The sequence below is a fragment of the Erpetoichthys calabaricus genome, chromosome 5 (genome assembly GCF_900747795.2).
Source record: "Erpetoichthys calabaricus chromosome 5, fErpCal1.3, whole genome shotgun sequence".
Classification (NCBI taxonomy): domain Eukaryota; kingdom Metazoa; phylum Chordata; class Cladistia; order Polypteriformes; family Polypteridae; genus Erpetoichthys; species Erpetoichthys calabaricus.
This window is the reverse complement of record NC_041398.2, coordinates 60,836,179-60,861,670: the sequence shown is the minus strand read 5'-3', so window position 1 is coordinate 60,861,670 and position 25,492 is coordinate 60,836,179. Positions and strand designations below refer to the sequence as shown.

The 25,492-nt window shown below is 36.8% G+C and overlaps 1 protein-coding gene across 1 annotated transcript in view; it reads left to right on the top strand.

Annotated features, from left to right (window-relative positions):
- fbxo41 (F-box protein 41) overlaps positions 1-25,492 on the top strand; it is a 209,134-nt gene that overhangs the window by 121,979 nt on the left and 61,663 nt on the right. The window contains exon 3 of the mRNA XM_028801555.2: positions 22,167-22,374. Coding sequence (XP_028657388.1) covers positions 22,167-22,374 — 208 coding nt within the window. The remainder of the gene's footprint in view (positions 1-22,166; positions 22,375-25,492) is intronic.

The window sequence follows — 25,492 nt, the reverse complement described above, 5'->3', positions numbered from 1 at the left end:
TTGCCTGAGGATATCAATGCAAAATTCACTCCATCTGTCAGGTAGATTTTGAAATGTTTGTATTCTGAAAGTTAAGTGGCAGCATATATTTAAACCATAACATTAATATTCATGCAGTCAAAATATTAAAATATTGATTTATTTTGGTCAAAAATATTAAAATTTTTTTTTAATTTTACCAAACCTTATTAAACATATGAAATATTAATATATTTCTTAATGGAAACCTTTTAATTTTCAAAAGCATAATAATGAAGTAATTTAAAATGAAAAAGCAAGTGAAAGGGGGAAAAATGTAAAATGTCTATGAGTAAGCATGAAGAAGGAATTACTACATGGCAACATACAGTATAGAGCAAAAATGGCTGAAGCATTGAGCTGAAATGTATCAATGGCAGGTTGAACTTTCCAAGTCAAGATTTTTGTGACTACAATTTTTTGGAAACTCAGAAGCATATGATAAATTTGAAATCAGTCTACAATTCATAAGAACAGTCAGGACTAGACTTCTTTTAAAAGGGTCTGACATTGGTCTTTTTGAAGGAAGCAGGCACAGTGCTGTTCAACGAAGGTTTACTGCTTACATTCAGTACAGTACAGGATGTGCAACTAAAGAGTGTCTTACTACGAAAAGATCTATTATAATTTTTTGTGAGTTTCTTTCATTTATTTCATATTTATTTATTTGACTGATGATCTCCTAATGGTTCTCAGATCCAGGATGGAAACAAAACAATGGTGTCATGTGGTAGCCACAGTCATGGGTGTTGACAAATAATGTTGTGGCCGCCACTTGCCTCCTGCTTGAAAGTAGAACTGGGTCATATCTTTAGCTCAACTAATTTCAATACGTTTGAAAATCCACACATTCTATATAGCATTATTTGGCGTGACACTGGAAGGAATAAGATTATGTAACAAAAATCGCTTGTATTCTATTACAACACATTGCCTGCTTATTGACTAATTTTACTTAAATTGAACAATCCTCATCCATCTTCCATAACTTAAAGGAAAGTTATGTCTGATTTTATCTAAAACAAGAAAAAAAGGCAAATTTTTGTTTTGAGGAAACCTATTAATGCTGTTTCAAATTAGTCCTCTTGGGCTTTGGCTTATCTTCTATATTGTTTTTAATATTTGGATTTATATACATCAGGAGCAATCTTATAATGTACAGTTTGTTCACATGACTTTCTGATCTGCATACAGGTGGGTTAGTGACTGTTGGATATAACAATATAATTTAATTAAAAATACTGTATATCAATGCTTGGAATGTCATACTTATGCATCACTTGTATTCTTGACTGAACTGTGTCTTGTTTGTTATCATGTGATCCATAAGTTCATAAGTAAAAACAATTCTTAGCAATTCCATCCTTGCTCCGCTATTTTTAAGCATAACTTTTGTGCTGTTGAAAAATGTCTTTCTTCAGGAGTGTGGTGTTCACTTTGCAGTCATGATTGCTAGTTCACTAGATATGCTTAAATGAAATGTCTAGGGTATTAACTGATACTTTGAGGGTAGAAATTGCATTTATTTCCCTATCACTAACAAAGATTTTTTGGTTACCCCAAAACACATTTGTCCCTTTTAATTTTTATTGTTTATGTATTCTTTATTTGCCATAGGAGTTATGATGACACAATGTGTTTAAATCTTTTGATGACATGTGTTTGGTTACATGCATGACAGTGACTGTACTAGAACCACATATCTCAGTTTTCTAGCATTCATTCAATATTTTTTGTGTGGCTTATATGGCACAGCAGCACCGCTCGGTGATCAAGAGAGTTTGTCACAGCTAAATCAGAGCTTTCAAAGTAATACTCTGAAACAGCATTGAGAATAGAGCTTTAATGAGAGTCGCTGATAGTGAATGGAGGTCAGTCCTAGTCAAAACACATTCTTTTATAATTTGTGCGAGACATGGATTCATTAATTTCTAAATCATACATTGCACATATTGCTCTTGAATTAGACTGTCAATATACAGTATCTAGGAACGGTCTCTAGCTGCAAGAAATGTACTCAGGTATGCTACTGTCATTTTAAAATATTCTTTGGTTATATTATACCTGACTATATCTTTCACCTATCTAAGCTTGTGTCATGCTCTATGACTCAATATGTTACATTACATTTCTTTATTTGGCTGATGCCTTTATCCAAGGCAACTTGCAACATCTATGAGGCAATTAGTTACATTTCTTTTGGTTTTCTAATTGGAGCACAGGCAGTTCAAGTGACTGTCTGAGGGTCACACAGCATCAGTAGTAGGATCTGAACGTATGTCCTCTAGTAAAAGAGCATGTAAAATTTAATGACTGCAGTTGCCTAATCTAGATGACTTGGTGGGTTTCAAATTAAACAACAGAAAATCAGAGGGGGTGACAATTGCAGGATTTCTTGACATGTCCTCACAGCTCTAAGCCTCCTACTATGTCACAAAAGTAACACAAAATCCCCCCCGTTTTCATGTTACCGAGTATGTTGAATTCAGTCACTATCTCATCTCATTTTTTTGCATTTTTGAATAAAGAAATATATGTGTTGGTTCTAAAGATCAAGCCCCTGTTGCAAAGTCTTAAGCAGTTGTTTTCCATTCTTTTCTTGCAGCTGCTATTGTTTTTCACAGATTGTGGGCACTATATGCATTGCATTTTCAGTTGAGTATTCAGTGAGGTAATTGTACTTATAAGTACAAACAGTTCTACAAGGAGCACTTGATGGACTGATTAAATGCATTTATAGTTCTTAGGATGAAACTGTTTGTGAACCGCAAGGTACGTACAGGAAAGGCTCTGAAGCATTTGTTGCATGAGAGAAGTTCAAATAGGCAGCAAGGCTGAGGCAGTGTGTGCTTGATGCTGTATACCAATAATTCTCTTTCCGATCAGCTGCTGTACAGCTGTGATTTACACTACAGCTGTGATTCACATTCAGTGATATAAATACTCCGAGTGGTGCAGTGAGAGAAATATGGAAAAAGATGATCCGTTCTGGCAACCCCTGATGGGAGCAGCTGAAAAAGAAGAAGATGCAGTGAGAGTATCAACGCTAAAGCAGCTATGGTATTTGGAATAGTTTGACCATTCTGTTCACCATTATATTGTTACAGGTTAATTACAATCAGATGCATTAAACTAATAAACAATATGTGGTTAAATTCAGTGTATTTATAAAGCCGCATCAGGGATGTGGATCTAAAAAAGAAAGGGTAACCTCATAGGAACAGTAGCACTGCATTGACGCTGGGTGCTGCCAGTCTGCAAAACTGAGCAGAGAACTTGCGTATGCCAGGGTATGAGGTACCATGGAAATGTGCGTGACTTTACGCCAAGTTTAGGTTTTATACATTGCGATTTGAACGTGGAAACATTCTTATGCAACATTTTTATACGTACGCACCGTTTATACAAGGGGCCCCAGGTCTCAATGTAAATTCAAGTCAACATTGAAATGTTGAAATTCAGCATTTCACATTAGTGGTTTTGCTAACTACCCCAAACTAAATCGGTGTACGACCTTTTTCCATATTTTCTAATGCAAAAGAGTTTGTAATAGCAGAATTAGAATGAGTTTTAAGACTGTATGTATGTATGTATCACAGCACCACAGAACTAGAAATGTACCATACAGTCACTCTGATCATGAAGTTGCATGTCTCAGCTAAGGTTCCTCCCCTAGCTGAGGTTCAGATTCATGTTTTTAGTCTTGTTTGCTCATTTTTGATTCTTTAATTTATGTTCTTTATGTGTATCATTCTTTACTTTTGATTTTGTCTATGTATATATACTGCCTTTGTTATGTTTGATGTGATTTCATCACATCAAGAACTGCCCTTTGCCCTTTAAATCCAGATGGTCTCAAACAGTGGTTCATTGTTATTGTGTTAGGGAGTTTGTGATTTTACTTTTATGTATTGTGATTTCTATGAATTATTGGATCTCTGAATTTTCAACCTTCTGCTCTGTGTTTTGACCTTGCTTTTGGAATCTGTATTGGGACTTGTTTGATTTGGAAGCTTCATTGTGATTGGAGTACTTTTTATTAAATATAAATATTTTGCTTTATAAAGATTTGGTGCTTGCCATTATTACTAGCTGGGGTTTGATGGTGATATACCCGTCTAGTGGGTATTATTGGAAGTGTGTGAGATTACATGCTTTGGATCTGTTTAGTGCTTGGGACCCCTAGTTCACGACATAGAGGCTACAATATTAGTGCATTATTGTTATGCCTGAGGGGCATAAAAATTTATAGGGAAACTGAAAGGAAAAGATATAATCAAAAATGAAGCAAGGGACAGAACCAGTCAGTTAGTTAGTCAGTCATTTTCTAACCTGCTTAGTGCAGAAGATCAAAAATAACGGTAAGAGCCAAAAACGCAAAATAAAAAGCAGAGAAACAGCACACGAGTAAAGAGTTCAAAATACAAGAAGGGTTTGGGAATGTGTGTAGTTGGATGTGGAAGTATTCCTTTCAATGACCTTTAATCTGATTGTGCTATGATGGACAAGCTTACCACCTCTGAGGACATGCCCAACCTAGGATGGTCTTGGCAACACAAATCAAAATGGCACTGTCGAAAAGAGACAAAATGATGGTGAAAAATTGGCCCGAATTAAATATCACAATTAAAATCAGGTGTAATAGGAAAATATAAATGAAGCCAATGTATTTCTGGAGGTAAGCAAATAAAAAAATACAAATGAGGCAAATGTTCATATAAAGAGCCATTAGGAGTGATGCAGTAAATAATAAAAATAGGTGACCCTGACAGTTGTGGAATGTGTTATGTGGATCAGAGCAACAATAACAACAAAATAATTAAACGTTACACCTCATAGGACATCAACCTCCAACCACAAATGCAAATGTTATTGACGGTGTCACTGAGGGCTGTACTATGATTTACAAGAAAAAGATTTTCAAATGTTCTTTCTTAACTGGAGGTGTTGAGCCTGTCATTGTCTGTTTGACTGCTGCATTGTTTACTGGCGGTGATAAATTTTCAGTCTGTGCACTTAGCTAAAGGAACATATTTTGCACGTGAGCAGAATGATATACCATAGATACGGGCTCCTGACTACAAAAGATCTTGCCTATTTTACATAGAACTGTAGATTTTCAACATTTTTCCCAAGTTGCTTTGCATGTAGACTACCTTGTTATTTCATTGTTGCTCCATAAGAATTTTCTAAAAAATACTTTAAATGAAAATAAAGATTTCATTTATTGTTATTGTTAAATGTGATAAACGAATCCACATTCTAGTATTAACTGAGATATCAACAGGGTGAATGAACACTTAATATCATGCAGATAATGAAAAGTATGCCAGTCTTCCTGATTTGTATACCAGATTACTATATTCTTTTTACATCATTTATAAGAGACCACTGACTCTTAGAGACATTAAAACTTGAAAATGTACAGTTGTAAAATTGAGTGGATATGATATTCTCTGGTTAAGATGCTTAAGTAATATATGAAGAGAGAGACCAGAAATATTTTAGGGATGAATAAAAACTTGTTTTCTTCAAAATTAATTCCTTTACTTCAATGCTACTGCACAAGTACATTGGAGTGTCAGAATTGTTTGTTTGTCCAGTTACAGCTTTTAAGTTAAAAACCATGAAAACGATGTACAAAATATGGCCAGCAAATACTGAATAGTGAAGAGCAAATTAGCTTTCACAAACAATGTCAGGGACAATGACAGCAATGTGAAACACCCTAGGAACTCTGAGTGTATCTCAAGTTAGTTCCGAAAGGATCTGACAGCATTAATAGTTTGTGCTCAAGGCCTCCTTTTCTACTCACTAAGCTTTACTGTTCTGACATAAATTTATGGACTACTGATGGGACATATTCAGTATGTCACAAACTGTCCGACCAGTAATAATGTTGGAGCTGAAGAAGAAACAAACATGCAGGCTTGTAATTGCAAATAATACTGTGTGATATGATATATAAAACAAAGGTAGTTCATGACACAATGAAACATCCTTTTTTAAACTGAACACAGGTATAAAATAACAGTCAAAAAGTGCCCTATTATTTGGATTTGATCAAAAAGACACAAATGTGAAGCAGAGGCAGAGAACACAAGATAAAAAAACACACCCAAAACAAATCTTTCATTTCTTATCAGACATATAGTAGTTTAACATCAGAAACCAGGATCTTACTGTTGGAGGCAGCAGCCTTGCTTATCCAACTTTTACAGCCATTCTTCTTTTGCTGACATTCATCTCACTTTCTTCATTGCACACATTTGTATTTTATTTTTCTTCAGAGGACATTTTATCTCCTTTACTGGAGCTTAGATGGCACCTTTTATTTTCTTGTATCCCATTTTACTCTACAGGGTCACATCAGTTTATGCCCGTAGTACTGGGTGCTGGCAGTGTAACTGACCTCTGAGACCGCATATAGCATTGCAGGTTCTTTTTTCTTGAGTTTCAATGTTCCCTACTGGCATGTAGGAATAGGCCCCCAGTGACTGACTCTCTTATGTAGAATATATCAGGCATTCATAGTGTATGCTAGTTTACCTACCCACTAGTGCCTTGAATAAGCGCTCCATCCAGGGTCCTACAGTTTCTGCCCAGTTCTACTGAACTTGTGTAGATCTGCTGTGTTCTCATCGGTGCTTAGCTGAACTTCATGTTTGTGTCTTTGTAGACCAAAGCCCTGCCACATTAATCCCCACACAATATAATCACAGAAAATCTCTCTGTTTCTCAGCTTTTCACCATCTATTTCTACTGAAAAAAGAAACATTTTTGCAAAAGAAAAATATAAAATAACAGCAACCAGAAAGAATTAACTATCAAATAAAAAACAAAGCCTGGAGACTTCAAAATTAATTAGAAAAACAAATGACCTTAACTGTGCACCAGATTCCTACTTCAACAGAAGCAAAAAGCCTCTGAGACATCATACAGTAACACACTTGGCTTTGTCCATCACATAACATCACAACACAACAGCCAATAAGAGATTTCACAGTGCCACAGAATTCTTTGTCCTTGTGTCTGATGCTACTGTTACTTTGGACCCTATTAATCAGGTTGGGGCCCCTTTATATTAAGGAATGGCCTGAATTCTTTGAAGCATGAAATAAATCCTGGAAATATTCACTAGGAATTGTGTTCAATGGTGATTCTACCTGTATAGTATTATTTAATTCCTTCATATTGTTTAGCCACATACTGATGCTGTGATCCTCCTATTCCACTTCATCCCATTGAACTGAGATCTACGAACTGTGCAGACCACTGGACTAAACATGAGGAACCAGCTTGAGATGTTGTATGTAACACAGCAAATTATCCTATTGAAAATACTGCTGAAATCTGAAAAAAGGTAGACTATAGCCATAAAAAGATATCCAATATGTCAACAAAAATCTTACTCACAATGTAACATGCAAATGAGCATCTTATAACATTAATGTATGCTAAGAAAACAATGTACAGTATGTTGTCAAAATAATGAGTCACAGACATTGTAAAGATTTGGGGCAGCCACCCGTTTCCTGTTTGCAAAAGTTGATTTAAACTTCAACAGAGATGTTCATAGAGCACAGTCCAAAACAGAACTGGTTTGTATTGAGGCAAGATGGTGGTTTTAAAGGGCGGTAGGGGAAATGACGTCATCAGCACCGGAACCGGAAGTGAGGTCATATTCAGCGGTGGAAACGGAAGTGACATCTTCAGGAATGGAAAGTGATGTCATCATCGGCACCAGAACCGGACATGCTGTCTTCGGGACCGGAAGTGACGTCATCAGTGGTGCCGGAGCCATGTAGGATTTCCCATCGATGGTTTGCAAGAGACTGAGAGAGACAGTCAGCACACTCCGCTGCCCCCTGGTCTGGCATGGAATTCATCATTTAGGCCCTTCAGCTGTTTCCCAATCACACATGTGTGACAATGTACAGTACATACCATTGGCACAAGGTCTTTATCCTACTTTCTGCATTTACATCAGAAAATGAGATTCATCAAAAGGCACATATTTTGTACAATCTTCAGTTTTGGTGATCACATGGCTGTTGAATCAACATCTTTTTGTTCTTCACTGACAGGAGTAGCATAGAGCCCAAGGTGGTCTTCTGCTGCTATAGATCATCTGCATTCAGGGGTGCCCTCCTGCACACCACTGCTATACAGAGCTACTGTACTTTTTGGGTATTTGTTGCATCCCCAACAATTTGAAGAAGGCTGTCCTTTCTCCTCTGACCTTCTTTATTAATGAGGTGTTTTCACCCACTGAGCTCTTCTTGCTGATTGTTGTTCACTACGCCATTCTCTACAAACTGTAAAGGCTGTAGTGCATGGAAATCCCAGGTGGACAGCAGTTTGTAAGGAGCTGGAATTACTAGTGTTCAGAAAAAAACTATTAACCTATGTTTAAAATATTGTTCTTCACTGCTGTGTAAATCTGTCACTGTGATGTCACTAGATGATATTACATTTGAAGGCTTGATTAAAGCAGTAAAGCCCAGTTTCACCATTTGATAATCCACACTATGTTTATGTCATTCCTTTTTGTATACAGTAGAATGACCCTATTACATTTCTTTTCAATTGTAATACATTTGGGGTTTAAGCAAAATTACATTTGGCAAGTCGATGAACATATCAGGCTAGTTAAATTGAAAGGGGATCTGGCCAGAATGAGAAGCCTTGAAGGCATTGTATCCTGCTGTAACAGCATTCATTTGCTTACTGGTAAACAGCAGGGTGCTCACTTTAATTGCTGGGGAGGTGGGTGGGTAGCTCCTGTCATTTATTTTAATTTTAACTAATTTTCACATTATTCTTCAGGCATATTTCTGCTTAATTGTATTTGATTTTGATTAAGAATTCAACAAAGAGTCAGCATTTAGCATCTTTTTATTTCCAGTAAAGGTAAAGCAGTTAGTGAGCAGAACCGAACCACAACCTCTGTATTTCAGATAGGGAAAACTTGTTGAGAGTGTGTACATTTTAATGTGCAGTACATTTTTAATATCATTTGATAAAGATATGATATGACTGATGTTTTAACGAAGATAACGAGAAGCTGAAGAAAAGAAGTGACGATTATGTTGAGCTACAAAGGCATATGGTACAATGAAGAGACAGAAATGGAAAAAGGACACGCCATTCAAGGGAAGATGTGCTGCAGAAATATACTGCTGAATATACAGCTGTTTGCCCACACCTTAGAACTTACTAGCATGGCAATATGGCAGTGGGACAAAAGTGTGCCCTCTTCCCCAACAACTGCAGATATTCACTAAATTTATTATATTGTTATTTACTTGAGAGGAGTGTCAACCCCGTAAACTTATGAATCTCTTCTCAGGTGTTAAGAAATGCATTCAATGCAATGTTGGATAAAAGGCACACTGGTGATCAGAATATGTCTGGTGTGGAACCCCGGCCGGGATCCCCAGGTGGACCGGAGGAGGGCTTGTGCCTCCTCCAGAACACGAGGGGGCACCCGCCCTGGTTGCTTTGGGGGCCACGGGTACAGAGCTTGGAAGCTCAACCCTGTAGGGACCCGTGGTCACCGCCAGGGGGCGCCCCAATGCCTTGGGAGCCCTGGACCTCAGCACGTCCGCCACACCCGGAAGTGCTGGGGGGAAGAGGATTGGGGACACCCGGAGGACTTCCGGATACACTGCCAGAGCTTCTGCCACACAGGGGTGTGGCTACAGAAGCTCCACAGGATGCACCTGGAGTCCATCCGGAGTGTATAAAAGGGGCCGCCTCCCTCCAGTCATTGGCAAGAGTCGGGTGGAAGAAGGACGGAGCTCAGAGGAGAGGATTGGAGGCGGACCAGAGACTAGAAGGCATTGTGTTGTGTGGCCAAGGACTTAAGGGGTGATTGGTGCTGCGGCACTGGGATTGTGCACTTGGACAATGTATATAATGTATAATAAACGTGTGTATGGTGAAACCAACATGTCTACCTGTCTGTGTCTGGCTAGTTCATCATGTGTTCTGCACAGTTGCAGAGACTGTCAGCTTTTTATTTCAACCGGAGAAATGGATCACCGGTTAAAGAGCTAACATGATTTCAAAAACTGACCTTTACTGTATTTCAACCTTTCATTCATGGTGTGGATTACAGTGCATTATTCTGCCAGTTTTATGAAAATGTTGCTCAAACTAAAACACTTAATTCACTGACGTAGATGCTCTAAACTTTACATAAATTTATTATGTCAAAGTTTACCTGACATACCACCTTTAAGTTTGAATATCATTATAAAAGCTCTTTACACCAATTGGAATCCTGTTTGGAATATGTGTGTTATGTGTTTTTTTTTTTTTTTTTTTTTTTTTAATAAATGAAGTGATTTTTTTTTGCTTTCCACAACTGCTTCTGAGATAGCTTTCTCTGTCATGCATGGAGTTATTGAGGTGCTTAAAGTCTAATTCCCATGAAAAATATGACAGCATCTGTTATTTCACTCTTTTATGCTCTACGCTTGAGACTATGCAGCTATCATTTTCTAACACTGTCATTTTGGTACAAATCCTTTACTCTTTTCCTTTTACCCTTATGTAATTTGGAGTTTGCTTTCTGCGTGGTGTTTGCATGTTCTCCCCGTGTTTGTGTGGGTTTCCTCCGGGTGCTCTGGTTTCCTCCCACAGTCCAAAGACATGCAGGTTAGGTGCATTGGCGATCCTAAATTGTCCCTAGTGTGTGCTTGGTGTGTGTGTGCCCTGCAGTGGGCTGGCACCCTGCCCAGGATTTGTTCCTGCCCTGCGCCCTGTGCTGGCTGGGATTGTCTCCAGCAGACCCCCGTGACCCTGTGTTAGGATATAGCAGGATGGGGAATGACATGACTGACTGACTGATGACATAGCTGAACCATTTCTCAGGTCGATTTCTGGCAATCTTAACTTAGTGAAAGTATGATATACTCTTCTTATTTTTAATAATCATCAATATAATTTACTACAATAGAGAAGTTCAGGAGATATCCATTGTATGTCACGTTGACTTGCAATGCTTCGTTCCAAAATCCAAAGCTGATTTATTTTCCAAACTCAGTTATTCCAGCACAAGGTTATATTGGAGTAGATCAACTATACTAGTAACATTAGAGTAAGTCAGAAGCCACACCAGTACATTGCTGTTCACACACACACCCACACTCACAAACAGTAAGCCGGCATGTGTCTGTGAGGTGACATGGAGAATGTGCAAACTCCACATAGATATCGCCTGTTTGGGGAATTGAGCCTAAAACTCTGCAGCTGTGACACAGCTGGGTCAATCACTGCACCACCACAATGTATAGAAAAAGTGAACATTTATTTTTATTTTTGAAATAGAGAAAAAATCCACAGACATACAGAGAATGTATAAATATCATAAAAGGAATAACAAGAAGAGGAATCAAAGATATGTCCCTGAAGCCTTGAGGCAGAAGTGCAATCTAATGGCAACCTCTAATGCTCCAAATGTGAACAAGAAAGCAATATCTGACACGAAATGAATTTAATAAGGCGGTGCCAGGCCACATTATCATTAATATAACACAGTTGGAAGGTTTAAGTCTTTAATGGATTTTTACTTAATCTACTCACCTGCCTCAAAAAATCACCAAGAGAACAATTACCGAGAAGCAATTATGTGTGGAGACAACCTAAAATTACTTACAGCTGACATAAAATTTAATTTAATGTTAAATAAATACTGAAGTTACAATGCAATTTATGCCTGTATTTTTTATTTTTTTTTGCAAATGTGCTTAAATGGTAGCGGACTTTTTCTTTATGCTCATTGTAAAAGTGTGTGCATGATACTTTAACATTTGACATTAATCAATACATATATATGGCTATGATCAAATGTACAATACCTCCAGTCTTGGACACAGAGAATACGCAAGTATGGCTTGTAATTTTTGGTGGGATACATGCTGACTAAATAAGACAAACCTAGTTATTCTATCAAAGGAAAACAGTAAGTGGAGGTAAGATTAATAAATAAAAATATTTTGAATGCAAAATATAGTGATGTGAATATTTTTAGTGAATCATTTTTTATTTGAATCAAAGTAATAATTGTTGCTTGTACTGAAGATTTGTGAATTATTTTCAGTCATATGCAGCTAAATGGGAAAAGCTGTTGTCTCTGGCTTTTCTTTTCGCGTTAAATGATATTTGTTTTACACTACAGCACTCTAAGAGCAGATTTATTTGTTTGATTGAATGCTCACTGTGGTTATATTAAAAACTATCACATGCACACCATAACCATTTATATTGTTATTCTATATTTGGCTGACTCCTTTACCCAAGGTTACTTACAAGGTCAGGATTCATTACAACTGTTTGCAGATATTTTTTATAGTTGAAGCACCAGCGGATTAAATGACTTGCTCTGGGTTACACAATGAGGTGGAGAAGGCAATTCAGCTGGAACGCTTCAGTTGTAAAGTTCAGGGTCTTAGCTAGTGTGTTCACATCACATATCCCATTGATTTTAAGTATGCCTACTGTACAATGCAATGGGAAAAAAATGTGGCAGCCAGTTGGTAATTTTTTTGTGCTTTCTGTCATTTATTTTCTTTCATTTTTATTTTTCTATTTTTGGCAATTATGTTTAGAATCTTAATTTGTTCCAAGGATCCCATATAGTAGCTGTGCTACCCATCTAAAATGGGTTAAAATCTAAGTAGACCTCAGCATTAATTTTTGCAGTGCACAATGAAATACACGACTCTGTTATGGAATTCATAAAAGCACTGTTAATGTGTGTGATGAGCCATCTTTATCTTTTGAAAAGACAAGTGCAATGCATTTTTTTTAACTAAAAATGTTTCTGATGTGAGACATAGCAACTGGATGGACACACAGGGTGTATCTTGTGTATATTTTGCATGTGTTGTCATGTGGCAGTTCAGCTATTATAATCTTTATGAAGAATACAGACTTGGGCTTTTTGATTGGAAATGCTATTGCTGTCTATCCAAACGTATGGCTTCTTTGTCTACACATTTTCAACATAATATGTGTTCCTTCTAGGAAATGATTTTGTTTATTTGGATTTGTTAGTTGAGTGAAGCTGAGTGAAGTCATTACTTGTGCATTTTAGTGTGATTAGTACTCTGGAGTGGTTGAATATAATTCAGAACCTCAGGTGAAGCTTTTTTAGACAGGCAGGTTGGAAAACTACAAAAAGCAATAAACCTTAATTCTCACTGTTACACATTATGCAATACTGAGCATAATCCTTAACCTACGTTTGCTACAACTGTAAAAACATATCTGCAAACAGTTGTAAGACATCCTTACATTATTTATTGGTGTAATTCTGTAGTAATGAATTATTAAGAATTAGTGTGTGCCATTTTTGGAAATTGTTTGTTTTTTCCATTGTTTATTAATCTCAATGTTGTGGCAGTGATGTCACTTGCAGCACCATCTTGGAAGGGTTTCTGCTCTACCGTAATTGCTGCCTTTTTATGGTATTTTCAGACAGCCTTCTGCTGTAATTACTACCATTTTATGATATTTTGGGTTTGCTGTGGCCATGTTGTTGCTAAAAAAAGCCATTTGTTAGCCACATGGTGAACTGTCTTCATAAGTGTGACATTGTCACATGGAGGCTATATAAGAAAGTGTCATACAGCTATTTATTATCCCAATTTTGTGTACTTTCAAAAAATGTGTTTGTTAGGAAAAAATGCCCCAATTACAGGGAGATTTGATAGGGAGGGGCTCCAAGCAATGATGTGTTACTCACATAATAATGAAGTGATAGAAACAAAATAAATACCGTGCATACCTTGATAGATGCGTAAACGATCCAATCACATTCAGTGTTGGAAATAGTCACCTTCTTCTTGCAAAAACAGATTACGGCGCTCCATATAGACAAAGGTATCCGCAAGCATTGTAGGGGTGATGGCAGCAATTTCCTGTTCAATGTTTTGATGTAATTTTTCCAGTGTACATGGCTTGTTCTTGTACACTTTACCTTTCAGTGCTCCCCAAAGGAAGAAGTCTGAAGGTGACAGGTCCAGGTAACGAGGTGGTCATAGTCCCGTTGAAATGACCTGATTGCCAGAAAAAGATTCAGTTTGTGCCATGCTGCGAGATGACGTGTGACAGGTTGCCCCATGTTGCTGGAAATAACCTTTACCAGTCTCATGGTCATCCAGTTCATTCACACATACGTTTGTACATTTATCCAGGAATACTGTGATCTTTGTTTCATTTGGATTGCTTCATTATCAAGGCAGTAATACATCATAACTCGGGGCCCTGTCCATTAGAATTACCCTGTAATTATACAATTTTTTGGGATTTTGATCAGTTTAATTTTTTTCATCACAATTCTGTCTGTTGTCCTTGTTTTGGTCATCTGGTTTACTATCCTTCTGACATACAAATTCCAGCCAATCTCCATTTCCTGGTTATTCTGTATTAAAATTCCATCTGAACACCGGTCTACTCAAGATATCTCTCTGTCATCATTTAAAACCTTGGCAATTAAGCAGAGCATATGGTTTTACTGGTACTAATTTCATTCTTTTTCCTCATTGCTTATTTACATACTTTTTTGAATGTGATCATTTTTGAATGGTTTGTAGAGATGAAGTAAAACATTTTTTAACCTCACATTTTCATGCAGAACAGAGATTTAATAGGCCTCTATGGTAACCAGCATTGGACAAGAGCAAACAATATAAAAATGCTCTTGAAAAAAATCTCACATTACTTGTGACACATAATCCTCATGCCAAGTCATCCAGTTTTATGCTCACAACAAAATGAACACATGCGTTTTTACTAAAACACTAAACATACCACCTCACAAACAAAAATAAGCATTTGAATTCTAGGTCACCTCCCATCATTTTCATCTTAGGCATATGCTCTTCCTGATAATGCTTTCACTTACGTAAACTTTTAATCTTTAGTTTTACATGTCTCATAGTGTATGTTTTTTTGATATTACATAAAGCTCAGTGCACAAAGGTTAGCACTGATTTGTTACAACTAGTGATGAGCAAAACCATTTTTTTTTACAAAAAAGTTTCTTGAAATTGCATTTGAAATTCGTCATGCAAGCTATTTTGCAATTGCAGTACATGAAACTCACAAGAATAAGTGGCTTGGGGATGTAAAGCAAGGAAAATTGCTCCCTAAAGGTTATTCCATAGCTGAAATGGCTGCCCCACTCTTCAACCACCCTGTCACCTCCCCAGTTTTCCACAGTTCCTACCACTCAATTCTGTACTGTCTGTCTACACATTAACACTACCAGTGCCACACCGTTCATTTGGGGTCGGAGAGTATACCATCTGCATTCACATTCTCTAATTCCGTATGCCAATCCAAGCCAGGATCCTTCTGGTGGCTTACCAGTGGTCACATACCCAGTTAAATTAATTTTAGCAGTGGAGAAGCACCTCCGATGTGCTTGCAAGTAAGTGCTCTCTAGCCAACCAACACTCTGCCCCAGAATACATTTTCCAATGGTTTTGCACATAGAGAAAAAGGCTGCAGATCAGGTGAAAGTATACGTTTTAATGCATTGAGTTTCAACAGTTGCAAATACCATTTGTTTTGTGAATGTTCTTGTGAAATAAAACAGTTTTGTAAGTTGTGAACCTTTCAAAAGTTAGTTCTGCTGTAAACTCAATTTTGTGTGAATTGTTTTGCTCATCACTAGAAACAATTAAACCCAAAGAGTTTCACCACAAGAAGAATGGTTCTCTATTAAAGACCTTCATTTGTTGTACCACCAAAGCATTTAATTACAAGTATATTATTTCCACATACATATTTGCAAAACTACCGTGACATCATTCATTCATTTACTGAACCTGCTATTTCTGCTGCGATTAGGAGTCCCAAATACAACAAAATGGTTGTGAGGCATCCTAAAAGGAGCACAAAGGCAGGGAAATATATAATCTAACCCCCCTGTGCAAGAAGACTCACCCCAAATCCAGCTAGCCTCACAGCTACTAATTGGAGGCTTCCCAAACAGGGCAAGCTGGAAAAATAATAAGGAATGTCCAAAAAATATAACAAGAAGAGGGGTAACTACAAACCTTAAAGATTGTGTAGAATAGGGCAAACAAACGCTCTTTATTAATAAATGTTCTATTAATAGAAAAATAGAAGGAAAAGGCAAAAGAACAAAAATTAGTTTCCTCAAAGTGTATAATCCAAATCCACAATTCAGAGGAGAAAACCAGGAACAGAAGCAAAATAAATCAAGAAAACCTGAAAATTCAAAGAAAACTGCAATACTCACAAACAATGTTCTCCTAAATCTGAGACATTTCTGCTCTGGATAAACTGTGCAGTGATTAAAAACATCACAGAAAATACATAGAAATATGAAAAATAATAATTCTAAAAATGTATGTCAATAAAATACATAAACACACAGTAATATATAATAATTTCAATACCTGTGTCTTCTCAGGCACAGTTCAGGAAACACATCTAATCTTCTAAAATCATTAGTTGTCACCTACCTATTGTGGATTCACTCAGCTTTTCTACACTGCAAAACAACAACAACAACAACATTTATTTATATAGCACATTTTCATACAAAAAATGTAGCTCAAAGTGCTTTACATAATGAAAAAAAGAAAAATAAAAGACAAAGTAAAAATTAAAATAAGACAACACTAATTAACACAGAATAAGAGTAAGGTCCGATGGCCAGGGAGGACAGAAAAAACAAAAAAAAAAACTCCAGACGGCTGGAGAAAAAAATAAAACCTGCAGGGGTTCCAGGCCACGAGACCACCCAGTCCCCTCTGGGCATTGTACCTCACAAAAATGAAACAGTCCTCTTTGTATTTAAGGTTCTCACGGAAGGACTTGATTATGATGTTCATGTAGACTTCTGGCTTTTAATCCATCAATGTTGGAACATCATGATGCTTTGATTAGGTGGTGGTGGCGCAGGTCGCAACCACAAAGAAACCGGACAAAGAAACAGAAGAGAGAGTAGGGGTTAGTACGGATATTAGAGCCACCATGAATAGTTATTATAATGAATTGAATATACAGAGTATCAGGATTAAATTAAAGTGAAGTTATGTGAAGGTCATGTTAAAGTAATGTGTTTTCAGCAGTTTTTTTAAAGTGCTCCACTGTATTAGCCTGGCGAATTCCTACTGGCAAGCTATTCTAGATTTTAGGTGCATAACAGCAGAAGGCCGTCTCACCACTTCTTTTAAGTTTTGCTCTTGGAATTCTAAGGAGACACTCATTTGAAGATCTAAGATTACGATTAGGAATATAGGGTGTCAGACATTCCGATATATAAGATAGAGCGAGATTATTTAAGGCTTTATAAACCATAAGCAGAATTTTAAAGTCAATTCTGAATGACACAGGTAACCAGTGTAGTGACATCAAAACTGGAGAAATGTGCTCAGATTTTCTTTTCCTAGTTAGGATTCTAGCAGCTGCATTCTGCACTAGTTGCAAACGATTTATGTGTTTTTTGGGTAGTCCTGAGAGGAGTGCGTTACAGTAATCTAGTTGACTGAAAACAAAAGCGTGAACTAATTTCTCAGCATCTTTCAATGATATAAGGGGTCTAACTTTTGCTGTTTCTTAAGTGAAAAAATGCTGTCCTAGTGGTCTGATGAATATGCAATTTAAAATTCAGGTTACAGTGAACAGTTACCCCTAAGTTTTTTACCTGTCTTGACTTTTAATCCTAAAGCATCGAGTTTATTTCTAATAGCCTCATTATATTCATTATTGCCAATCACTAAAATTTCAGTTTTCTCTTTATTTAGCTTGAGAAAATTACTATTCATCCATTCAGAAATACAAATAAGACATTGTGTTAGTGAATCAAGAGAAATGGGGTCATCAGGTGCTATTGATAAATACAGCTGTGTGTCATCAGCATAGCTTTGGTAGCTCACGTTATGCCCTGAGATAATCTGACTTAACGGAAGCATGTAGATTGAGAAGAGCAGCGGACCCAGCATAGAGCCTTGTGGAACACCATATAGGATATCATGTGTCTTTGAGTTGTAATTACCACAACTAACAAAGAATTTTCTCCCTGCCAGGTAGGATTCAAACCAATTTAGGACACTGCCAGAGAGGCCCACCCATTGATTAAGGCGATTTCTAATAATATTGTGATCAATGGTGTCAAATGCGGCACTCAGATCTAGGAGGATGAGAACAGATAAATGGCCTCTGTTTGCATTTACCCACAAGTCATTTACTACTTTAACTGAAACTTATCAAGAATAGCATGTTTATTGAGGTGGTCATTTAACTGCATAATGACTGACTTCTCTGGAATTTTACTTAAGAAAGGCAGGTTAGAGATGGGTCTAAAATTTTCAAAAGCGTTTCTCAGTTGAGAAATTATTTTATGTAAATCAGGTAAATCTATCCTGGTTTAAGAATTTAATTTGTTTGTAACAGAGTACTGGGGTTTAAGAGGATCCTCAGTGTTGGGGAGATATACTATGTTATTTCTAATATCAGTAATTTTTTGATTGAAAAATACAGCAATAGCCTCACAGGTTTTACTGGAAGTACTTAGGAGGCATTCCTTTGCGTTACCTGGGTTTAGCAGACGATCAATCGTCGAGAATAAGACTCTGAGATTACTGGTATTGTTATTTATAATCTTAGAGAAATAGCAGCACCTCTCAAGACGGACTGTGTTATTGTATTCTGTTATTTTAACCTTTAATAGTTCATAGTGGATAGTTAGTTTAGTCTTCCTCCATTTACGCTCAGCTCTACGGCATGTTCTCTTTAGATCAGACACTTTTTGGGTCTTCCATGGTATAACAATGCTAGAAGATTTTTTGTCTTTTCAGATGCAACTATGTCAACAGCAGCTCTCACTTTAGTATTAAATCTTTACACCTTACTATTTACATTATTCTCGCTATTATAGTTGGCACTATAAACGGACTGATTGCTTAGAATGTTTATAAGTTTTAAAGCTGCTGATGGGTCAAAGAAGCGTTTTTTAACAATATGCTTCTCATGAATGTTTTCTATCATTATTTATATATTAAATAGTAGAAGAAAATGGTCTGATAGACCCGTATCAATGACCTGCTTCACATCAACTTTTAGTCCTTTGGTAATTACTAAGTCTAACGTATGACCTGCTTTATGTGTAGGCTGATTAACGAGCTGTCTCAAATCAAAAGAGTCCAGGAGGTTCATGAATTCTTTTACTTTTTGGTCACACAAAGTCATCAATATCTTTTCCAACTTGTCATTCCATGCCTTCCATCTATTCTATTAAGTAAATGGCTTAGGTCAATGGTTTCCAAACTCAGTCCTGGTGACCCCCTGGGGCTGAAGGTCTCTGTTCCAACCAACCTCTGTTTTTAATTGGATTCCTTGCCTAATTTACTGAGCTGTTATTTCCCAGTTTCTGTGTTTTAGTGTCAATTAAGAAGTTACAAAAGTAAACATGGTAATACATTTTAATAAAAATAAAGCAGTTATATGTGGATAATGTATTTTTTTTTTTTACTTTTTATTTATGTTCATCCTAAATTTCCCATTCTGTCTTTCTATTATTGACTAATTAGTGGGACTCACGCTGAAGCAGCTGAATCATTTAGTGTTGTTTACCTGGGTGTCTGTTATGCTTGTTTTTAATTGTCACTATTAGGATACAATAAATTAAGCATACTACACAAGGTAAGAGAAAAATAATAGGAAAACAACAAAAAAGAGTGAAGCATTTAAAACTATACAAAAAAATTTAAATATTTCTAAATGTCTTTTAATGTGAAAATCATACTGCTGTGCTTTTCTGAATGTAAAATATGAAAAGAGAAAAAAGAGACCAGTTAACTAAATTAGATGAATTATTATCACTTATTATGCATCTGGTTAGAACAAAAACCAGCAGCCACAGGGGTTCCGAGTTTAGGAACCACTGGCATAGAACCACCAAAACCAGCATAACAGGATTGCATATTAGCAGCTAGCCACAAGGTGTGTGATAAATGATGTTACGACCTTAAGATTTGTAAACAATGCTGTGATGAACAGTGCTGGGGAACATTACTTTTAAAAGTGACTTAGTTACATTACTCATTACTTTCAAAAGAAAAAGTAAATAACATCCACACCCTTTTTCCACCCCCAAATTGATTCATGGTCAGACTGTTTTAAAATATCAATACCAAGCAACTGGATAAAAATGAAACTAATTCTTTATTAATAGGCTTCTGTTAGTGCTTGTCTGTGTGATTGTGTCCTATGTTAATCTATCCAGCCATTACCCAAACTGACTTATTTCAGTGTCCCAAGAGCTTCGGGTACCGGCAAGAATGAAATAAATTGTTTTTACAGTTTTTGGCTTCCCGCTCAGGGAGGTGTCAGGTTTCTGCTGGACTCTGACTCCTTTGATTCTTAATTGGATTAATCAGATTCTCAATGCTGATTAATGGATAATGTAACCAGTAAATTTTATAAATATGAGGTAGTCCTAGGGTGTTGTACCATGTTAGCCATTATGAATGTAGAGAAAAGCCAAGCAAAATGACACCTTTTATTGGCTAACTAAAAAGATTACAATTCTGAGGCAACTCAGACCCCTTCTTCAGACAAGATGTTACATCATTGTAATCTTTTTAGTTAGCCAATAAAAGGTGTCATTTTGCTTGGCTTTTCTCTCCGTAAATATGAGGTAAAACTCAAAGACATTTGAAGCATTACAACAATGTTGTATTAATACTAAAATTAAGCTGTTGTTTCCAGTCTTGATGGAAATTGTAAAAAGAACTGTTACATAAGTCAATAATCTCGCCTTAATGTTTGATTATTAGACCTTTTACTTTTTACTTATTTGTTAAATGAAAGACATCCTTTCTGACGATGTTAAAGTTGCCTTCACTAGTAAAAAAAAGCAACACTCATTACCTGCACATTAAAGAAGACCCTGTAACTCCTTGCTATTATTCAAGATACATTTTTTCCTAAATATCATTATATAACTTTTACATAAATGCCATTTTACTTGCTTGGAGTAAAAGGAGTTGGTGTGGGGGTGGCCATGTAGTTTAGCTTTATTTTTAATGCAGAAGACATTCAAAAAGTGAATGAGCCTGAACACTATAAAATATTATTTTTGTCAGATTTCTATTTTCTCATTACCGCATCTGCAATACAAACTCTATTGGAGGAAATGCTTGTTTGTTTTGTTTTTATTTTAACATTGGTCAGCATCGAATGATTTCATCTCAAATAGCCTATGCGGTCCATGATGGGTGTTGTCTTTGTTGAAGAATCTTACTGATCACAACGATAACTGATTCTGACTTTGTCATTTCTCAGAATAGCAAGTGCGTTGTGTTACAATTATTCATTTGTTTTTGTAGTGCCTTTTTTGGATTATGAAAATATAAAAAAAGGGAAAATCACTCACTGGCAAATCAAAGAAATGTTGGGGTAAAATCAAAAAGAAATTGTCACTTTAGTATATTTTGCACATGACTACATCACAACATAATGCATAAAACATTTTCTCCTAATGTACCTTGTCTAATAGACGTAACAAAACTAATGCTTTGTCTGAAGAACAAGCCTTATCTTTTCCTTATGAACGTCTTTCTATGCACTGCCTCACAAGTAATGTGTTTTTTAAAAATGTATAATATTTGTATCTGCATGCCATTTTGTGGATTGAAGAAACAAGATGTAACAATGTGGACTTGAAAGAGGTTAATTTTTTAGACTTCTACTAGGCTCAAATAATACTGAACAGGCCACAGAACTCTGTGTTTTTGTATAAATGCAGGTGTTTGTTTCAATTCAATGTGAATTTGCTTAATGCCCTCAGTATTGACCTCTGTAAATATCAATGAATGTTTTAGAAATGGCTTTTACTTCTCTTAATTTTTCGCATTGTCTTTATGTATTTTGAGAGCATTTTGTATTCATATTACTGATCAAGCCCTATCCAGGTTCTCTCTGTATTTTGTTATTATTTGTCTTGCTTGTTAGTTTATGATCTTCTGTCATGTGATATTATATTTGCTCTTCGATATTATTATTAAAGATTATATTTAGATTGTTTGCTTTCCATGTCACACAGCTGAGTGCTGTTTTTTTAATGCAATCTTTCACTCTTCCTCTATCCTCTGTAGGGAGGTGGCACAGATTGACCAGTTCTTGCAGGAAACAGCAGCTCGTGAAGCAAGTGCCAAAGTTAGGCTGCAACAGTTCATTGAGGAGCTTTTAGATCGAGCTGACAGAGCAGAGAAGCAGTTGCAGATTATCAGTAGCTGTGGCACTACCCCCAATGGCAGCCTGGATCATGGTAGTGTCTCTGATATGAAGGGAACGGGACGGCAGGTAAGCCACATGAGAAATGGACCAAATATCCAAGTTAAAAAAACATTAAGAGCAATGGAAATAAGTTCCATGGAAGTGCTCGTGAATATCGCCGAACTCTGCAAAATACATTAAAGTCAGTGGAGAAGGACTAACTAAGATAGATTTGATAGGATTATAATGGTGCAATAATCTTTAAATTGTCCCTGAGGGCTAAGGAAACATCTGTGCCAATCACTGCATCACCGTGCCTCCATGAGATCAAAGAAGAAAGAACACAGTCAGAGATGCACTTCAAAACAAAGTGGAAATGCCAAAATCATAGTCAAAAGTCAGAAAAAATACATAGGTCTTTTAAAGGCAGAAAATTCAAAGTGGGGTGTCGTGATTAAAGCCACGTGCTTGCTCATTCTATTTTATAAAGTCATGCTGAAGGCTCTCCAAACTGTCTGTGCTGATACTTTGCACTTTGCTTCTATCAAAAAATAGAAATCTTTCATTATTATTATTATTTCATAGAGTCCCCTGTTTATGGTGTGGGGGCGAGGATGTCAGGCTCCTTCAAAGTTTGTTTTTTATTTTCACGTGGCTAATTATGCATGCATGGGGCAAGCATGTCCTTCTATTATACTGACGTGGAACTCAAAGGTCAACCTGCACATTTGGTGACAAGCACCGATAACTTGTTATTTCTAACGTGTATGTTTCATAAAAATAGCATGTCAGTGATAAGATATGGTATCACCAGTGTCTTCTTAGGAAAGCCAGTGGGGCAGAAAGCACAGGTGGGTTCACATCCTCTGCACTGGGTAATTCTTAAGAGTTAGCTGACACTTCTCCAAGTTCACAAGTATAGTAAAACTGCTAGGGAGTCTTTGGGTTGTTTTTTGTCCTGAAGACCACACACAGCTAGGCAAACGCAGCAATTTTGCTACGAATAATGCTTTGGCGAAATTCCCTGATCAACACTAATATCGACTTAATGAGAGAAACTACAATATTTACTTCACTTTGTTCTGCACCTCATTCCTTTATTGGTTACTAGTTGCCCTGCTAGCCTATAAAAGAAGAGAGATCAGTAAAGAAGATAGTGGTGATGATATTTACACCTCCTGAAGTGGAGGAGAAATAGAAACCTTACTGCTAAGTAGCATTAAAGTAATTACACTTTAGCTTAGGTGACAATTATAAATAAGCTATCAACATTGTATAAGCATTTTATTTGCTATGATACTAACAATACTAATTTATCATTAAAATGATAAGACCTTTGAAATATGTTTCCACTGTTTTATATCATGCTAGAAAGGTTTATAATTTTTATAAGATGCAGTACTTAGTGAATTTCACACTTTTTGGTACTTAACAGTCTCTTTAGCTGAGAGACATCTGCCCCACATAATATGTCTTGAAAAGAGGGGCCGTTAGTATGAAGGTGGAGTGCATCTTATGAAAAAATAATAGAGGAGTAAAGACACCTAGTAGTTCACAAGTGTGTGTTTGTATGTGCATATACTATAACTATATTAAAAGTAATTTGAACTGGTTGCTCATTTAAGTTTATTATTTACTTGAAATACTTCTCCAATAAAAAATGTTAAGTTTCATAATCAATGAAGTGACCAATTCACTAAAGTTTAGTAACAACAAATATCAGTCCACCCATCTGTAGTTTAAACCCACTTAACCCAAACTATAAGGGGCACCTACCATTCTTAGCATCACTGAGTGCCAGCCTAAGCTTAACAGGGCACACTGATGCACCCACCCACCCACACTCACTTATGTGGTCATTTTGCAATAACCATTGTGAGAAGTGATCTGAACACCATCAGACAAACACCAGCACTTTATAAAACACACGTTTATTTATAATAAAGTTCTCACACAACACACCGTGCTTCCAGCACCAGTCACTCCGAACACGGGCCTCTCCCAATGTCAATGTCCATGGGCCGCATTTCCTCCTCCTGTCACAGGAGCTTCATCCACCTCCAGCTCCCGACTCTTGCTCCCCGACTGTATTCACCCGGATGTGCTCCAGGTGCTTGTTGACGACCTTCCGGCGGCACTTCCTGGTGTGGCGGAAGTGCCGCACGAGCACTCGGAAGCACTCCAGGTGTCCCTGGAAGGTTCTTCCTCCACCTCCCCAGGTGTAGCGGAAGTACAGGTATCCTGGGCTCCATGATGCTCAGGGCACCCCCTGGCGGCAGCCACGGGCCCAGCGGGTTTGAGCCTCCTGGCTGTGTCCCCATGGTCTCTTCCTTATCCAGGGCGTTTGCCCGCTCGTGCCCCGGGGGACGTATAAGCTGCCTCCCGGTCCTTCCAGGCATCCCGGCTGGGTCTGGCCCCCAGCCTCCTGCCACACCATACATGTATCTGGGTTGTGGGAAGAAAAATAAAAAATCAGAGTATCGATGGTAAAATCAACACAGGCGTGTAAGGATCTCCAAACAACAGAGTTAGTGACTGGGCTGATTTTTAGACCTGGTGTCAAATCAAAGAGAAAGAAAAATATGTCATGTAACAGTGTGCAGTGTACAATGGTGCCTACTACATTGCTAGATTGTTAATAGCTGCTTATAGTGGAAAGTATAGCCATAAAAGATTGTGTTTTTCTAAAGCAAATGTCATTATGAGTAATGTAACTACAGTACACTCTATATTTTTCATTGTTTCTTCACATTGCTGAAACTTTAATCAGGAATATAATGAAGACAGGAAAACTGAAGCAAAGTCATTAAAATGCATTGTGAAAAGTCCTGCCAGGGTACTTTTTGGTTTATATAAAAAGTATATATATAACAATATATCATTGAATCCTGTCTAGAATTACTTTTTAGCCATGGAATAAAATTTTTTTTTATGTATTATGCAATATCGAAATGGGTATGCTGAAAAAAATGAAATTTGACATATACTTCAAAAAATCTAAGATGTTTACAAAATTAGAATTAACAGAGAGGTAAATGATACATTTTCAAAAGTGCAAAACTAACTATGCATCTGTGCAACAGAAATAAATTGTAAAACTGTATAACATAAATATGTTGTACTACTCTGCAAATTGTAAGTGCCATAGACTTCATTATATTAGCAACTGCCATTTTACTGAGGAGTGAGTAAACAATTGAAATTT